General features: G+C 42.6%; 1 protein-coding gene across 7 annotated transcripts in view; it reads left to right on the top strand.

Moving 5' to 3' along the window:
* Nucleotides 1-18,359, top strand: part of nsd3 (nuclear receptor binding SET domain protein 3) — a 105,338-nt gene that overhangs the window by 45,316 nt on the left and 41,663 nt on the right. For 6 of the 7 annotated variants that reach the window (XM_059641150.1, XM_059641151.1, XM_059641149.1 and 3 more), the window contains exons 6-12: nucleotides 405-543; nucleotides 1,277-1,368; nucleotides 3,541-3,631; nucleotides 4,073-4,200; nucleotides 14,184-14,312; nucleotides 15,878-16,004; nucleotides 16,555-16,755. In XM_059641150.1, the coding sequence (XP_059497133.1) occupies nucleotides 405-543; nucleotides 1,277-1,368; nucleotides 3,541-3,631; nucleotides 4,073-4,200; nucleotides 14,184-14,312; nucleotides 15,878-16,004; nucleotides 16,555-16,755 (907 nt within the window). The remainder of the gene's footprint in view (nucleotides 1-404; nucleotides 544-1,276; nucleotides 1,369-3,540; nucleotides 3,632-4,072; nucleotides 4,201-14,183; nucleotides 14,313-15,877; nucleotides 16,005-16,554; nucleotides 16,756-18,359) is intronic. The other variant, XM_059641148.1, reaches the window with a different exon arrangement.

Raw genomic sequence — 18,359 nt, 5'->3', positions numbered from 1 at the left:
GCAGTTTTATACTTGGCTTCATATTTAAGTTACAATTTGCAGAACATTAAAAAAAGACATTTACGATTCTTGGCATGTTTCTCGAAGAACAGACGTTTTCTGTTAGTAAAGTAATTATCTTCTTTGCAGTTCATCTCCTTTTGAATATTTTATCAAATTGTGTGGTTTGTCGAAATCACAGGTGGATCTGGGTTGCTTTGATATAGGTAATAGTTTGTAATTTTTGTCACCAGCACAATGAAAGGAATTTAATTTTTACCCAGTTGTTTCTTTCCATCAATAAATAAGTCTTTGTTTCGATCTTTCTCTTGAGTTCTTTTTGGGTTCGGGACTCCACAGGGAGCTAAAAGTTGTAGCTAGTTGATGTAGATTTTGTGTGGCTAATGAAATTGTTTCATTCCTAGAAGGGAGCAAGTACTAAGGCAGAGCCATCACCAAGAGAAGTTAAGGAAATTCTCATCACACCCTTAAGTCTCCGAAGTGAGAAACGAGAAGCAGAGGTTCAGTTCTCTGTGCGTGGAGAGGCACACCTGATTTCCTCAGGTAAGCAATCATCTCTGTCCTCTTCACTGAAACGTTTTGCTTTTCTTTTCACTCCATGTTCTTCTGTTTTGATCTCCCAAACTGTCTCTGTACGTTAACCGGATGGCACATGCAGGATGACGAACTTGTTCAGTTTTTTCTGTATGTGAGCATGTATTTTGTGCATGCTTGTGCTGTAAGTTGGATTTGGAACCATTGCAGGAATGACCCTATAACGTTGCTGATTTAACAGACTTGCAACACTGGGAGATATGAGCATGAGGGCAGCGGCTTGAGTTTCATATTGTTATGTCACAAGTTTCGGACAGACAACTTTTAGATGATGGAATGTAGCCAAATTGATAAATATCCAATCTGAAGTTGGTGAGAAAATTTGGATTGAGCCAAATCAGGCCTTTACGTGCTCTTTGTGAATCTTGACTGAGAGCTATAAAAGAGGTTTTTGTTTGCTGTTCAATCTCATGCTTATTTAATGTTGGTGTCTCATATTTATTTAAGGTGCGGGGATGTGGAAGTAAAGACTGTGCAGTTTATTGGTGAGCTCGATTGAAGATGGGGCTAAGTGGGGAAAGAATAGTCTGAACATTTTGAGAAGTGGAGCTTTCTTTTATGTCAGCCATTAAGGATCCCAAATCAGCTAATTTCTCATCAATGCATTCAGTGCCTTTTGATATTTCCTTTCAGGTTTTGTTTTATTTCGTTTCTGTTTGAAATTCTCTTTTGCACCTTTTAGAAAGGAAACCACAAAGAAGATCAGTTCGAAGTCGTTCTGAATCTGAAAAGTGTGCTGAAGTTGTACCAAAAAAGAAAATGCGAAAAGAACAGGTACATCCTGGGACCGTGGAGGTTGGTTATTGGTGGATCAGGGAAGATCAAGGGTATAAAAATAATCCATTCAGCCCCTTGACCCAATTCTATCATTCACTTACGTCACTAGCTTATCTGCCCCTCAACTCCATTTCCTTGTTGATCCAAGGTCCCAGCTGCACTTTAAGTTTTGAATATCTATGACCTTATTCTTGAACACCTCAGTGGTCCTAGAATCCAACAGCCTCTCATTTCAGAGGTGGGGATGGAATAAGATTAATGCTAACATTTATGGGAAAATTGTGATTTTTGTACTCTATGTCCTAGGTCTAATTTTGTGCTCTTTGGTTCTCTATTCCCCAATGCGAAGTAGTAGCTGAACTTGATGAATTTGGTTGAATATCCTTTCCTGTTTGTTATGGCTGTTAGATCATTAATAAACCTTGGAAACGCAAAGATATACAAATTAGGTTGGTGTGATTTGTATTAAAATCTTACCTCTGGATCTTGCTGTTATCTCCTGGATCAGTCTGTTATTTTGGTATACATTTCCCTCAGTCACTTCTGAACTTCAAGCTTCTTGACATTGACATTGACAGTTCACTGAACTTTTCTTCTTGGCTTCCTTATGCACTCATGCAATAACTGTTAGTTTGTCCACACTGACATCAAAATCATATTGTTGTTCCAAAGTTCTAAGTTTCTCACTCTTAAATGTTAGGATTTGCCTTTGTTAGATTCAATATCAGTGAATTGTGACTTCTCCACATGGAACACCATTTCTGTAGTTTAATCCATTCAGTTCATCTGGTCCATTTGTCACGTCTTCATCTCATGTAATAACTTAGTCCTGCTCCTAACTTAGCAATACTCTCTTCATCCAAGTCACTTTGTTTTACTCCATTGGACTTCACAATCCCTTTATTTTTCCATGACCAGGTTTCCCCTTGCTTGGTTTATAAAGGGGTTTTGCTTATTCTCTGAGCAAGATGTGTTGAATATGAACCCAAAACCAGAATATGGAATGACAATACCTGTGCATCTTCTGTTTCTTGTGGTGGATTCTGCAGGATTTGGGACTTCCAGCCTAGCTTTGTCCAAACCTTTAAGTGTTTAAAGCATGCATTTTTAGTGAATGTTCCAATCCAACTCATTCTCAGAATGGTGGATCATGAAAAGCACAGTCCAGACAGCAGTTGAACGCTGTTCCTTGAGCAATAGAGGTAAATTTTTACAGTGTTAAAATGTAGCATAACTCAGAGAGAAACGTCATTTTTATTTTGGAGAATTCTGTTTTTCAACCTGCGAGATTTGGGGTACTGGATCCGTAATAAATACACATAGGTACTCAACTGGTTTCAGAACTCAGTTTCATCTTCACCAAAAATTTGAACTCGTGTGAAGTGAAATTTCTCTGTCTTCTGCTGTAAATAACCTTTCACTTACTGGAAAAGGGAAAGAAATGGGGTTTTCAGTTTTTATTTGAAAGGCTAAACAACATGAAAGCAAGACATGGAGACAACTTCACTGCATTTCAAAGAAAAGAACATACAATAAATTTTACTGCTAAGATTTTGAAATTTGTTCCCGTCTTTCTTGTATGTGCAAAGAATGGAAAACCGGAACAGAGAGTACGCAGGGGTTCAAAGAAGAGTATTCCATCAGTACAAGTGTTGAACAGTTCTCATACATGGAAGAATAATGAGTTAACTGAAAATTCAGCAGAGCCTCTCTTGTGGACAGTAAAGTCATGTTTATGTTCACTCTTTTTCGACAGAGGCCAGGGAATTTGACCAAAGCCTGGAGATTCACTCTCTTGATTTAATCACCTTATTTCACAATCAGCAACCTTTCAATTTATGTTCACTTTGCACCTTCGTTTGGATGTGCTGTTCAAGTTGAAGGGAGAGACAGTGGATGAAAATATAGCTTGTTAGGAATTCTAATTGATTTGTATGAATACAGAGGTCTCACTATCACTGTGATTGAACATCGAACATAGAACATTACAGCACAGTACAGGCCCTTCGGCTCTCTGAATTCTAGTGAGAGTCTTGCAAACATCACAGAGAGAATAACTGGAAGTACTTGGAATGAGTGACGTGTTCCCAAGTACCACAGTCAGAATGCCATCAGCCATCTCTGGATTTGCTATTAGTTTGTATTTACAACTTGTGTTTTGGCTCACAGGTGGAAACTGCACCAACAACAGAGATGACAGGCCCACAGAGAGGAACATCATTATCTCATGCGCATGGAGCAATGAATTCAGCTCTGCCAGGTAAGGTCCGACCAGCCACCATCCTCCCCACCCAACCCACTGACCAATCCCTACTACTCTCTATCTGCACTCACCTATCACCATCCTACCTAACTTCCCCAGCCCCATCCCTCCTCTCTGTATTTATTGCCCAGCTCCCTTCCTGCTCCCCATTTCTGAAGAAGGGTCCCGACCTGAAACATCAAATTTCCTGCTTCTCTGACACTGCCTGGCCTGCTGTGTTCCTTCACTTCCACACTGTGTTGTCTCTGACTCCAGCATCTGCAGTTCTTGCTACCTCTGAGTCACTTATACTGTAATGATCCTTGATGCTGAGCATTTCCCTTAAGAAATTCTGAGGCAACTTGCAAACATGGATTGCTTTGTTTCATGTTTGGGTCTGTGTAACAGAATGTTATGTGAAAAGGCGCAAGCCAAATAGCCTTACTGTTTTGCTTTCAGGTGCTAGCGAGCTGTCAGATTCGTGCAAACCGTTGAAAAAACGTAGTCGGGCATCTACAGATGTGGAGATGACAAGTCCAGGTTGCAGAGACATGAACGATTCTGATTCCAGAGGATTGCTGAATGAGGTAAGAGCATGTTGGGAGGAATACAAAAGATTGCCAGTAAGTCATATATTTGAGGAGTTCGGATGAACTGTGCAAACAGGAAACAGTATTTGGGAAAAAAAACACTAGAATTTTTTTGTCCCTATTTCCCTCAGCCCCTCCAACCTCAAAAGTAGCCTGCACTGTTGTGGTTGTGCATTTTGAGCATCCCTGATTTCAGTTGCTGTACAATCAGTGTCTTAGCAAGGCACTAAGCTTTGGAATGTTCTTCTTAGACCACTCTATTTTCTTGTCTCTGTTTACACTTCAAATCACTCCTCAAAATCTACACCTGAAGTTATTTTGCTGATTTTCCCTGATATCTCCTTTCGTGTCAAATTTTGCTATATATCTGTCCTGTGAAGCACCCGGAGACATTACAAATACAGTTTTAATCTTTTGAAAGTACCAGTCATTGAGACAAGGTTGAGTTGCCCACTCGTGACTAGTTTCTTGGATCAAATTATTTTGACATGCAAGAACAAACCATTCAGAGTAACTGTGGTAGTCATGTTGGGGTTCCTTTATTTTGTCTGAATGAATTCAAACTTTCCTTTAAAATGTTTTCAGCAATGACATATGGTTTTCAAGATGCTTCAGATGGAATAATTTGTATTTCCTTTTGGCTCACGAACTGAACAGCCACTTGAGTCATTCAAACCTGGACTGGAATGTGTCAGACATTTAGGCCTCTGTTAATCTAGTGCAAGCTAGCATTTGGGATCATGCTGGTAGTTATTGACCTATCAACTCATTTGCAACTGCTTGACAACTGCATTCTCACTTGATTTATTGTAGAATGCTATCCAGTGCATATTCACTGAGTAACTGTGGAAAGATGTAGGTTGATGTGCTGAGAGTCATGGGTTAAGGCTGGTCTCCACTTTCATTTTGGTCAATGAGAGTTGAGTTCCTAACTGGACATGACAACACAAGTAACTTTGTTGTCTGGGTTCGGTTCAGGTGTGCCAGTCCAATTCTTGGCCCTTTACGAACCTAGCGCCAGGCATATTTAGACTGGTAATGGAACACTCAGATAAAATGCAGTACGAAGGAAGTCCCTTCGAAAGACTAGAAGAATGAAACTGACTAAGATCACAAAGAAGGAATTAAGATACCCAAAGAGGGTATTGAAACTGGTTGCTGAAACGAAGGGACCGTGGGAAGTAACAGACAAAGGAAAAGCCAGTGTTGCGGGCTGGTCTGTTAAGTGTATTTTAGAAAAAGGAAGCTGAAACATTTTATTCAATTGACATTGCCTTGTCACCCTCCATGGATTCTTTGCCATAGTGAATAAGTATTTTCTTTCCCCTTCGATGGGATGTTTTTCTGCCCTGGCAAGACTATCATTGTTGTCATTCCGTCTGAACCTACAAACTGAATGGCTGACTGGATACTTCAACCAGTGGTTCAGAGTTAACCACATACTATCAATATGGAGTTGGATGTAGGCTGTAGTGGGTAAGGATGGCAGATTTCCCTTTCCCTACGGGACATAAGTTAACAAGGTCAAGTTGTACATCAGTTGATAGTTTTCATAGTACCAGTCTGAGATATCACACCTTTATATTCCAGGTTTTCATGAATTACACAAATTAATTGAAGTGACGGAATAGTCAAGTCTTGCCTCAATTGTGTAGGAGCTTGGGTGGACCACACCTGGTGTACTGTGTACAGATTTTGTCTCCTTGCTTCAGGAAGAATATTATTGTTGTCAAGGGTCAACTACTTGTTCCCAGTATGTTAGGCTGACCTAGTGATGACAGATTGAGCTAACAGAGCCTGGATTCTCCAGAGTTTTGAAGAATGGGAGGGTCCTGGGAGGGTTGCCAAGCAGAGAGACCTGGGAGTTCAGGTGCACAATTGCTTGAAATTGGTCAGAGATAACAAGAACTGCAGATGCTGGAGTCAGAGATAACATAATGTGGGGCTGGAGGAACACAGTAGGTCAGGCAGCATCAGAGGATCAGGAACGTTGATTATTTGGGTCAGGACTCTTGTTCAGAAATTGTGGTGCTTGGAAGTGGTAGCATGGAGAGAAGACTTTTGGTCTCTGAATTGGAGGAAATTGATGAGTGATCTTTAAGAGATTTATAAAATTGTGAGAGGTGTAGATGAGATGAATAGTCAAGGTCTCTTTCTTAGGGTAGGGGAGTCCAAAACTAGATGCCATTTGTTTAAGGTGAGAGGGGACAGATTTAAAAGGGACCTGAAGGGCAACCTTTTCAGAGAGGATAGTCCATATGTCAAAGAAACTGCCAGAGGATGTAGTAATCAACAGTGGAATTAAAACGTTTAAAAGACATTTGGACATGTATGTGAATAGTTGAGGTTTAGAGGGACATGGGCTAAATGTAGGTAAGTGGGATTAGCTTAAACTAGCTTAATTTTGAAAACCTGGTTGGCATGGATGAATTGGACTGAAGGGTCTGTTTCCATGCTCCCTAACTCTCTGACGCTGTGATGACAGGTGAGGATCTCTTTGAAGCTGATAAAATACTTGAAATGATATTCCCCTTGTTGGTGTTCAGAACTGGTGGGAGACAGCGTAAAAGTAACCAAAATACCACTCAGGTCTGAGAGGAGAAGAATTTTTTTTAACTCTAGGTCCTAAACCTTTTGAATTCTCCATCAGAGTGCTGTGGAAATTCAGTCTTTCAGAATCTTCTGGGTGTAGAGGGGTAAATTTGTGATCGCAACTGATCTGGTGGGTTACAGGAACGCATGAAGTATTGAAATGTTCGATCAGCTGGGAACAGGCTTGGTGTGCCGAAGAGTCCATTCCCGTTTTCTTTGTTATTGTGTATTGAAATTCCACCAGCTGTGATTGGTTTTTAAAACCATGGCCTCAGTTATTCTGAGACTTTGGATTAATAATCCAGTCACTGTTGCTGACAACTATTTCCTCCAGTTGTACAGGGGTTGCCCGCAATCTGAGAACTGCAACATGTCAAGCACACTCAGTGCCAAGACTTTGCTAGGAGGCTGCCTTTGCTTGTGCTCAGCAATAGAGCCTGGGCTTGTTGGAAGCCTTTTAGTATGTCGAGGTTTCATTTGGTCAAGGCCGGTTATTGAAGAATTCCAAGGTAGTTGGGCAAGTCCGTCTGTGATAGGGAGATGCACGTGTACATTCCATGTTAGACTGTATTGCTGGCAAGGTGACTGAATGACAAGTTCTGTGTTGATGACTGAATGAGAGTTCAGTGAAACCAACACGTCTCGATCATTTTAGCTTTTTGATGTGCAGCGTCAGGTATTTTGATCAACCTGTTTAACCATATTTATCACGCCTTTTTCTGGGTCTTGTTGATAGTATTAGTGTCTTTAGATTGACTCATCACGTTTATTGCTGTTACTTCAAAACTGTGAAGTCTTATTCCCATCATAAGTCTCGTAGATCTCTCGTCTGGTGTACTCATTCACTGAAAGTGTGGACTCTTCGTTGGAATGTACCATAGATTTTGCTGGTGTGATGTTGGATTGTAACACTGCCTGCCAATTCAGGCTCGATTTATGATCTGTTAGAAGTCCAAATGGTTATCCAGAAGATATGTTATTTGGATCATCCACAGGTGAATCGGTAAAAACCATGTTGTAATGATACTTGGCTCTTTATGTTAATGAAACAAATGTATGTAATTCAAGAAAAAGATTGGCAGTGATATCAGAAAGTGGTTCTGCCTAAAGGTTAAAATTAGGCTTAGTGCAAATTTGAAACTTGTTGAATGAATACATTCTTGTTGATTCAGTTGAATTGATTCTTCGTGTCTGTGGGTTTCCAACTGAGTGTAGGTCTTGGGCTGTGGGCAGGAAGTGGAGTGATGTAATCAGCAAGAAAAGAATGATGATGACATCTTTTTCCATCTTCTACCTCCTTTGAAAAGTCAGACAATGCCCCAAGATGCGCTGCCAGGAGATTTGCTGATTTTTAAGTGCAAGTGTGATAGCAGTTTTAGTCGAAGCGGGCATGCTTGATTCAATGTAAGAATTGAACTGTTGGTTTTGGAAAAGTTTGGCCTTCCTTTGTTGCCGTCATTTTCTGAAGTTCCCATTCAAATGAATACACTAATGGTGTGAAGTGATTGTACGTTTGCAGTCGGCTCAAACAAAGCTTGCAATTGAAAATCTAATTATAGTTTTAACAAAATGCTGAGTCAAATATTGCATCAAGCTTTCCAGTACTGAGCATTAACTGTTCTCCATGTGCTTGGTCAGTCCGCCAGCTTTTTTTGTTTTGTTTCAGTTAAACCTTTTTATTTTTTTCGTTAGCCTATTTTCCGTCTCCCAACCCTTGTGTTTGCTTAATTCTCTATGTACGTGTATTTGCTATCGAGTGGTAAACTTTACTTGCATTGTTTATGTCACAATCCTTCACACTCATGTGGCTCAAAAGCTGCATTGGGATACCATGCTGTTTTAATTCGGTGTTTTTGGCCTCTTGCATTGCTGGGGTTTGCGGGAAGTCACATGAATAAGTAGGACAGTCGAACTCAGCTGACGCAGTTTGTTAAATGGTTGTTGGAGTTTCTGCACCTTCCACGTTTTCTGACTGCTTTCAATGCTAGGTTTGGTGCCATCTCGTGGTCACTATTTTGTCTGTTTGAGAATAGTTTGCAAAAGACAAGTTTGACTGAAGGATAAAAATCCCAAGGCCATCAGGACTCTGCTGTTGTGTGCAAGATATCAAAGCCATTAGCTTCAAATAGTAGAATATCCAACGCATTCCTGTCTTTGTCGGCTTTTAAATCTGTTCTTTTTTATTCACTAGTGGCATGTTTATGCTGTTGGTTGGACAACATTTATTGCCTGTCCCTCGTTGCCCTTGTGAAGGTGGTGGCGAACTGCCTGTGTGAACTTCCGCAGTCCAAGTGCTGTAAGTAGATTCTCTAGGCCCTGAAAGGGAGAATTCCAGAATTTTGACCCAGGGACAGTGTAGGAACAGTGATGTATTTCCAAGTCAGGATGTGGAGTGGCTTGGAGGGGAACTTGCAGATGGTGGTGTTCCCATGTATCTGCTGCTCTTGTCCTTCTAGATGGAAGTGGTTGTGGGTTTGGAAGATCATGTTCAAGGATCTTGGGTGAATTTCTGCAATCTACAAGCCGCACTTGCATACACTGCTGCTACTGAACTTTGATTGTGGATGGAGTGGATTTTTATGAATGTGGTGCCAATCAAGTGGGCTGCTTTGTCCTGGATGGTGCCAAGCTTCGAGTGTTGTTAAAGCTACACCCATCCAGGCAAGTGGGGAGTATTTCATCACACTCCTGACTTATGCCTTGTAGATGGTGGATACGCACTGGGGAGTCAGGAAGTCTATTACTCATTGCAGTATCCCTAGCCTCTGATTTGCTGTTGTTGCCCCTGTGTTTATGTGATGAATCCAGTTGAGTTTCTGATCAAGGGTAACCTCAAGAAGGTTGATTATGGGGGATGATTCAGTGATGGTAACACTATTGAAGGTTGAGGAGCAGTGATTAGATGTTTTTCTTATTGGAGATGTTATTCCCTGGCATTTGTGTGGTGCGAATGTTACTTGGCATTTATCAGTCCAAGCCTGGATATTGTCCCACTTAAAAGTAGACTGCTTCACTATCTTGAGGAGTTATGAATGGTTTTGAATATTGTGAAGCCATCAGCGAATACCTCATGTCTGAGAAGCTCCTGCAGAGATGTCCTGGGCCTGAAATGACTGACCTCCAATAACCATAGTCATCTTCCTCTGTGCTAAGTGTGACTCCAACCTGCAGAGACTTTGTCCCAGTTCCCTTTAATTCCAGTTTTGCTTGGGCTTGTCGATGTCACACTCTGGTCAGATGTGGCCTTGATGTCAAGAGCTGTCACTTTCATTCTAACTCTGGAATTCAGCTCTTTTTTTTGTCCATGGTTGAATCAAGGCTGTATTGAGGTCAGGAGTTGAGTGACTGGGTGTTACTGAGCAGGTTATTGCTAAGTAGGTCCTATTGGATAGCGCTTTGACATTTTTCGTCACTTAATTGATGATTGAGAGGAAACTAATGGGCAGTAATTGGCTGGATTGGATTTTTCCTGTTGGCTGTGTGCAGGACGTAGCTGGGCAATTTTCCACATATTTGGGTAGATGCTAATGTTGTAACTGTACTGGAAAAAATTGCTCAGGGTGTGGCAATTTCTGGAGCACAAGGACTGTTGCTGCAATGTTGTCAGGGCCCTCAACCTTCTCTGTATTCGGTGTCTCCAACAGTTGCTTGATGTCAGGTGGGGTGAAAGGAATTAGCTGCACATCTGCATTCGTGATGCTGTGAACCACTGGAAGAGGCTGAAATGTATTATCTGCTTGACACTCCTCACAGGTGATTATTGTGAACGCTTCAACCTGGTCTTCTGCGCTGATCTACTGGACCCCTCCATTATTGAGCATGCAAATATTTCTGGAGCTTCCTCCTGTGAGTTGTTTAATTGTCCACCACCATTCTCAATAGGATGGAGCAGGACTGCAGAGCTTTGATCTGATCCGTTGGTTGTGGGATCTTTTAGCTCTGTCTGTCGCTTGGTATTTATGCTCTTTGCCATACAAGTAGTCCTGCTTCACCAGGTTGTTGACTCATCTTTCATTCTGCCTGATGCTTCTCCTCACATGTCTCTTGCACCCTCCATTGAACCAGGTTGATCTTGTAGCTTAGTGATCATGGCTCAGTTGGGGGATATGCTAGACCATGAAGTTACAGATTGTGCTTGAATACAGTTCTGCTGCCGTTGATGGCCACAGTGTGTACTGGATGCCCAGTCTTGAGTTGCTAGATCAGTTTGAAATCTGTCCCGTTTAATATGGTGATAGCATAGCACAGCATGATATATTCTCAATGTGAAGGCAAGACTTTGTCTCCACAAGGAGTGTGAGGTGGCTTATTCATACTGTCATGGTCAGATACACCTGCAGCTGTCAGATTGGTAAGGATGAGGTGATGTGTGTTTTTCCCTCTTGTTGGTTCCCTCACTACCTCCTGCAGACCCCGTCTAGCAGCTCTGTCCCTCTGCAGCTGTTAAGCTTGATCAGTAGTATTGCTGCTGAACCACTTTTGGCGGTGAACATTAAAATCCCCCGTTCAGAGTATATTATGCACCCTTGCCATCCTCAGTGCTTCTTCCAGTGTTGCTCAACGTGGAGGTTTGCTGATTCATCAGCTGAGGGAGGATGGTCTGGGGTAACCAAGGGATTTTCTTGTCCATGTTTAACCTGTAAAGTGCCGATATGGTGTAGCATTGGTGATTCAGACTTCATAGGCCGAAGGGCCTTTTCTGGACTCTATTCACCAGTGGATTCAATGAGGTTGCTGCTGGTTTGCATTCTGAACACAGACCTTTCCTTCCTGCTGGTCCTCTTGACAGCTTCATTGGGTTGTTTGTATCCAGGTTACGTGTAAGTGATTCGTATCAACGGATTTGTTGAAAAAGAAAGACTGATGGGATCAGAAGGTGTAATCCAGCTATATGTTGAGGGAAGTTCTATATCGATGGATATCCATAGAACTTGCTTGGTCTTTGCACCGTTGTAGTTTAGTCTGTCAAGATTCATTGATTTTGGCAGTAGCAGCAAATTTATAGTGTACTCTGCTGCATCTGATTTTAATTTGATTTCCCAAACTTGTTCTGAAATTATGTCTTAAATGCTGAATTTTGGAGAGTTGCTGATTCAAGTTCTCTTGTAATAACTCGTGTCAATGTGAAGACAGGTTTTAAGGTAGGAAAGGTGACCACCAGATTGATTGCAGCAAGTCAGACAGGAACAGCGTAGCATTATTTCAGAATGAGAATGTGATTGTGACATTTGTACCGAAATTCCTACATTTGCTCTCTGCTTCTTAGCCTTTAACCTTGAGATCACGGATTTCCATTTTTATGGTCCAGTGTGAATTGGCTCCTTACCTGGTCATTCACTTTTAGAATTGCAAGTTATTTTCGTCTTGTTTGTCCAAGAATTTGCAGATTCAAGCCATGAGGTATTGAAATCCTTCTCCACTCAATTTTTTTTAAACTTGTTCTCCTTTTACTTTCTCATTACCATTCACCTTGCTATAAATTGATCATTATTCTTCATTGGACTGGAACAGTGAGGGAGAGAATTGTCATGTGTGAAATATTCCATACAAAGTAGTCTGTCAGTTGAGAATTACAATGAGGTTTATTGTCATGTACTCACGTGAGTGCCGAGAAACGTTTAGGAAGTCACCACTCAGTGTCATCTTAGGTACAAAGGTATCTAGGGATAGGATCTTTGGAATAAATTAGAAAAATAAAGAAATAAAATGTTCAGCATTACAGTCCTTGTGTGTCGTCTTTGGTACGAGGTACCTAGGTACAAAGTCTTAGCAATAATTTGAAAACAAGCAAACAAAAACATCAGCATTAGCCATTCAAGCAGTCAGCACCAAGCCTCACGACCAAACCCTCCCACACCTCCCCAAAACTCGCCAGTGTATGCCAGTCCAGGTCTGCACTGGACCTCACTGCCCAGTTCGTGCTAAACTGGCCTCTGCAGACAGGCTCCAGACACGAAGCTCCACTGAAGCTAACGACTCATGCGACTTCTCAATTTGAGACCCCAGGCCTACCAAAGCCACAAGTCCTTGACCTAGGCACTGCCACTGCATCTGCCAGTCACTCTCCAACACTTTTCTGGCTTCACCATGAATTCATAATGACATAATGATAACCCTTGGGAAATGTTAACAAACCATGACATCAGACGTCTTTATTTTTCTAATTTATTCCCAAGATCCTGTCCTTGGGTACCTTTTGTATCTAAGATGATGCTCTGAGTGGTTACTTTATGAACGTTTCTCTGCACTCATGTGAGTAGATGACAATAAACTTCATTCTAATTCTCACCTGATAAGTCTACTTTGTATGGAACATTACACACATGACAATTCTCCCCCTCACTGTTCCAGTTCGATTAAAGAAAAGACAAAGAGAGAGAGAGAGAAAGGGAAGAAGAGACAGCACAAAGGATGTAGCTGGCCTAGAACATAGAGGATCAGGAGCCCTATCATGCTGTACTGTGCCAGTGCCGCCATCTTGTAGCTCTTGTTTTGTTCATAAAACATGTTTACCCAGGTGCCCTTACTGTATGACTTGAAGTCATTTGTTTAAACATATTTGTATTGAAATACTGGCAAATTAAAGAAACTGCACTTACACAATGAATTCAGTGGAGTTTTCCACAGACTTGGTTGACTGCCTGACAAACACATGTGTGACCTGCTGTGGTGAACTTGATTGGGCTGCTGGATTCAATTCACTGAACTCTGCTGACAGAGTACTTGGGATTTTCTTGATATGAAGGTGAGTCAGGAAAAATCTTCACTGATGGAATGGCTGCTAGGTGTCCCTTCTTATCCTCTTTCTCGTCTTTCTGTAATGTTCTCTGATTTCAGCCAGTGGCTTTTACAGGGCAAGGGTCACATCACCCAATGACTTGAGGCCAGATCATCCTAGGGGTACCCATCCCTTTCCAATATATGAGTACTCCATGGTGCCAACGGTTCTGGCTGGAACTGGCGAATACACAAAGATAGTACTTCTCTCTCGTGTTCTGCCTCAGTGTTATTTAATTAGTTTTGGGTCGTAACAACTCTGCCACTGTTTGTGCAGTACAGTTCTGGACTTTGCTATTAACCTCTGATAGATTGGCCTCTTTGCATTCCATTAGGCCTCACTTGCAGTAGCTGTTCAGCCAATTTTATGTTGGACCTCGTTGCTTAGGCTGTTGGTGATGACTGCAGAATGATCTCTGTGGTGTGACAGCTGAGCATTGTTCATTCTCCTGTGATGGAACTCCAGTGAAGGTGAATAGTTAAAGATTCCAGAAGACTAACCAATGTGCTGGCCCACTTCAACCTGGTTTATGTAACATCAGTCACCTTGAGTTGTATTTCTGAGCATTCTGTTGACCAGGTGAAGTTTTTCAGTTCTCTGTACTTTGTAGGTTAGCTTGGAGAAGAGAGCTGACAGTCCAGCAGTTCTTCCAGGTACAGATGTCTCGGATGAAGCATCCATGGATTCGTGTTTGTCCAGACGTGGCAGTGGAACATCAAAGAAGGATAATATTTGTCAGGTGAGAGCTATGCAGGAGGATGACTTGACTTGCTCCATGATTGTGGATCACTTGATTGAATTATTTGATGAAAATTAAAATGATTCATTGGCATTAGCTGATAGGAGCAAATCCCTGATGATCGTTATACTTGAATCTGAGAATACAGAGCTGTTTGCTGGCCTACACTGCTTTGCGTGGGGTCGAAATGCTTGTGTGTTTTGCCACAGGTTAGTTGTATGCAGTAATGGGCACTGGATTCATTGCAGCATGAAGCCCTAATCATTGTGCCCAAATCCCAAAAGTGGTGATGATCAATTAATTTTTGCCATCATCCAATGCCATTAGACCAGAAGAAATGGAATAGACTGTTTGGTCCTTTTGAGCCTGTTCCTCTGTTTAATCAAATCGGGGTTGATGAAAATTTTGTCACGCCCACTTGCCTGCCCATTTGCCACAACCCTTGGTTCCAGAATCCATCTGCCTCAGCCTTGAATTTACACAAGGACTGAGCACCTACTGGGGATGCTAGAGATCTGAAATGAAAGCAAAAAATTGCTGGTCCCTCTCAGCATGTTTTGCAGCATCTGTGGAAAGAAAGCCAGGTTAACATTCTGAATCTACTGACTCTTCATCAGAGACTGCATCAGCCTTTCCACTTGTTTTTGTGTCATCTGCAAATTTACCCACTGTGCATTCACTTCCTTCTTCCAAGTCATGAGTATATATCATTAACAATCGGACACTGATCCCTGTGGAGCCCCACTGGTCACAGGTTGTCAATCTGAAAAAGAGCCTCTTAGCCCCAATTGCTGGCCCATTAGCTAAAACTGTGCCTATGCCATTATACTACCTTCAACACCCTGGGCTGCTGTCGTATTGAGTCAACCTTTCATGAGGTACTTTGTCGATCGCCTTCTGGAAGTCCAAATATAATGCATCTGCTGGTTCCCGTCTGTCCGTTCTGGTTGACACTTGGTCGTATCTTAAATTTGTCAGAGACAATTTCTCTTTTGTGAAGCCAACATTCTACTTCATTAGATTATGATTTTCCAAATGTGTTACTTTGGTTCCCTTAATAATTGATTCCAGCATTTTTCTGACAGTAGATTTTTGGCTCATTGACATACAGTTCCCACTTTTTGTTTTCCTTCCTTGTTGATTTGGCGTGTCAAATTTGGCAGTTTGTCAATCCTCCACTACTTCTCCAGGATCTAAAGATTCTTAGGAAATTACAGCCATTGCATCCATTACCTTCTGTCACTACTTCTTTTGGGATCTTAGGATGCAATCAGTCAGGGCCTGGGGGCTTGCTTGAGCTGCTGTAGCTTGTCTAATAGTACTTCCCCAGTGATGGTTATGGTACTTACTTCCTCTCCCTCCTCTTTTGTGTTCACTGGATGTTCTAAGTATCTTCCTCCATGAAACATTTGAGGAAGCAAGCTTAAATCTTTGATTGGAATGTAGATAGGGCAGGTGTTTTATTATTGGTTAGAAAAGAGTAAACAATCATCTCTAAATATTGGAGATTATATTTGGATCATTTGTCTGAAGTTGTTTTTTATTTTGACCATCTGCTGTCTCAGATCTGTGAGAAACCAGGCGACTCTCTTGTGGCCTGTGAGGGAGAGTGTTGCAGAGTCTTTCACATGGAGTGTCTCAGATTGGCAGAGTTACCGAATGGGAAGTTCACATGTATGGAATGCACTACAGGTAATAACAAATGTTGAATGCTGCATTTGTTCAGCTGTGTTCCTTGTACAAGCTCACATCTTAAAGTTGGGATGATCTCACTGTAATCCATGTCCGTCTTGCTCACTCTCCAGCTGGTTCGAGGCGTTTATGATTTGTTAAAACGTAGCAAAAATAAATTTGTGGCATCTTGAGAACTTGAGGATGTAGCCTCTATTCTCACTGCTACCACTGTCCAACTACCTCAGCATAGCTGAGATTTAGGTGGTTAGATGTTTTGTAGCTGATCAGCAAAAATCTCCAACGTCACTGTTTTGTGTGGCTTCTAACTGCAATTGTAAAGTTAATATTGTAACTTTAAAACAACCGAAGGATTCAAATTTGTTGCAATTCCATACTTAGGAATTGTAATATTTCTGTGATGCAAATGCAATTTTGAAATTTGTGTGTCATTTATCAAAATATTAATGTATGTTTCTGTCTGCCAATGCTGTCTGACCTGCTGAATATTTTAAGGACTTTGTTTCTACTTTCAATATTTTTCTGTTATGGTCCATCTGTCCTCCCACAGGAAACCACACTTGTTTTTCTTGCAAATTGTCTGGGAAGGTTGTGAAAAGGTGTTCGGTGAACTCGTGTGGACGATTTTACCATGAATCCTGTTTGAGAAGTTATTCTTCTGCACTGTTTGAGGGAAAAGGTTTCCGTTGCCCGCTGCACTGCTGTTTGGCATGTTTAGCAGACAATTGTGAAATGGCTAAAGCAACAAAAGGTGAGAACATCAGTTTGATGCCAGCTCCAAATAATGTGAGAACGACCCTTATCAGACCACATGACGAGCCAGAGCAATTCAATGAGGAACTGTCTGCTAATGTTGTATCAGAGATAATAGGAACTGCAGCTGCTGGAGAATCCGAGATAACCAGGTGTAGAGTTGGATGAACACAGCAGGCCAAGCATAATCTTCGGAGCGGGGAGGCTGATGTTTCGGGCCTAAACCCTTCTTCAGAAATGGGGGAGTGGAAGGAGGTTCTGAAATAAATAGGGAGAGAGGGGGAGGCGGATCAAAGATGGATAGAGGAGAAGATAGGTGGAGAGGAGGCAGACAGTTCAAAGAGGTGGGGATGGAGCCAGTAAAGGTGAGTGTAGGTGGGGAGGTCGGGAGGAGATAGGTCAGTCCACGGGGGACGGACAGGTCAAGGGGGCAGGATGAGGTTAGTAGGTTGGAGATGGGGGTGGGCTTGAGGTGGGAGGAGGAATAGGTGGGAGGAAGGACAAGTTTGGGTGGCGGGGACGAGCTGGCTGGTTTTGGGATGCTCTATGGGGATGGGAGATTTTGAAGCTTGTGAAATCCAAGTTTAAACCATTGGGCTGCAGGGTTCCCAAGCGGTATATGAGTTGCTGTTCCTGCAACCTTTGGGTGACATCACTGTGGCACTGCAGGAGGCCCAGGATGGACATGTCGTCTGAGGAATGGGAGGAGGAGTTGAAATGGTTCACGACTGGGAGGTGCAGTTGTTTATTGTGAACCGAGCGTAGGTGTTCTGCAAAGCGATCCCCATGCCTCCACTTGGTTTCCCCAATGTAGAGGAAGCCATCACGGGTACAGCGGATGCAGTATACCACTTTGGCGGATGTGCAGGTGAACATCCACTTGATGTGGAAAGTTGCCTTGGGGCCTGTGATGGGGATGAGGGAGGAGGTGTGGGGGCAGGTGTAGCACTTCCTGTGGTTGCAGGGGAAGGTGCCGGATGTGGTGGGGCACGAGGGGAGTGTGGAGCGGACAAGGGAGTCACGGAGAGAATGGTCCCTCCAGAAAGCAGACAAGAGTGGGGATGGAAAAATGTCCTTGGTGGTGGGGTCGGATTGCCGATGGTGGAAGTGTCTGAGGATGGTGCGTTGGATCCAGAGGTTGGTGGGGTGGTATGTGAGGATGAGGGAGATTTTTTTTGGTTGGTATTGCGGGGATGGGGGGGGTGAGGGATGAGTTGCGGGAAATGCCGGAGACATGGTTGACGGCGTGGGTGGTGTTACGGATGTAGGTAGGGAGTTCCTGGATCAAGGGGGATAAAATGGAGTCGAGCTAGGTGGAGATTAGTTCGGTGGGGCAGGAGCAGGCGGACACAATGGGTTGACCAGTACAGTCAGGTTTGTGGGTTTTGGGAAGGAGATAGAAGCGGGTGGTGCAGGGTTGGGGAACAATGAGATTGGAGGCTGTAGGTGGGAGGTCACCTGAGGTGATGAGGTTGTGGATGGTATGGGAGATTAAGGTTTGGTGCTTGGGAGTGGGATCATGATCCAGGGAGTGGAAGGAGGAGGGTTTGCAGAGTTAGCACCTGGCCTCAGCAATGTAGAGGTCAGTGCGCCACACTACAA

This window comes from Stegostoma tigrinum, chromosome 40, assembly GCF_030684315.1.
Source record: "Stegostoma tigrinum isolate sSteTig4 chromosome 40, sSteTig4.hap1, whole genome shotgun sequence".
NCBI classification, from domain to species: domain Eukaryota; kingdom Metazoa; phylum Chordata; class Chondrichthyes; order Orectolobiformes; family Stegostomatidae; genus Stegostoma; species Stegostoma tigrinum.
This window is presented reverse-complemented; position numbering and strand designations above follow the sequence as displayed.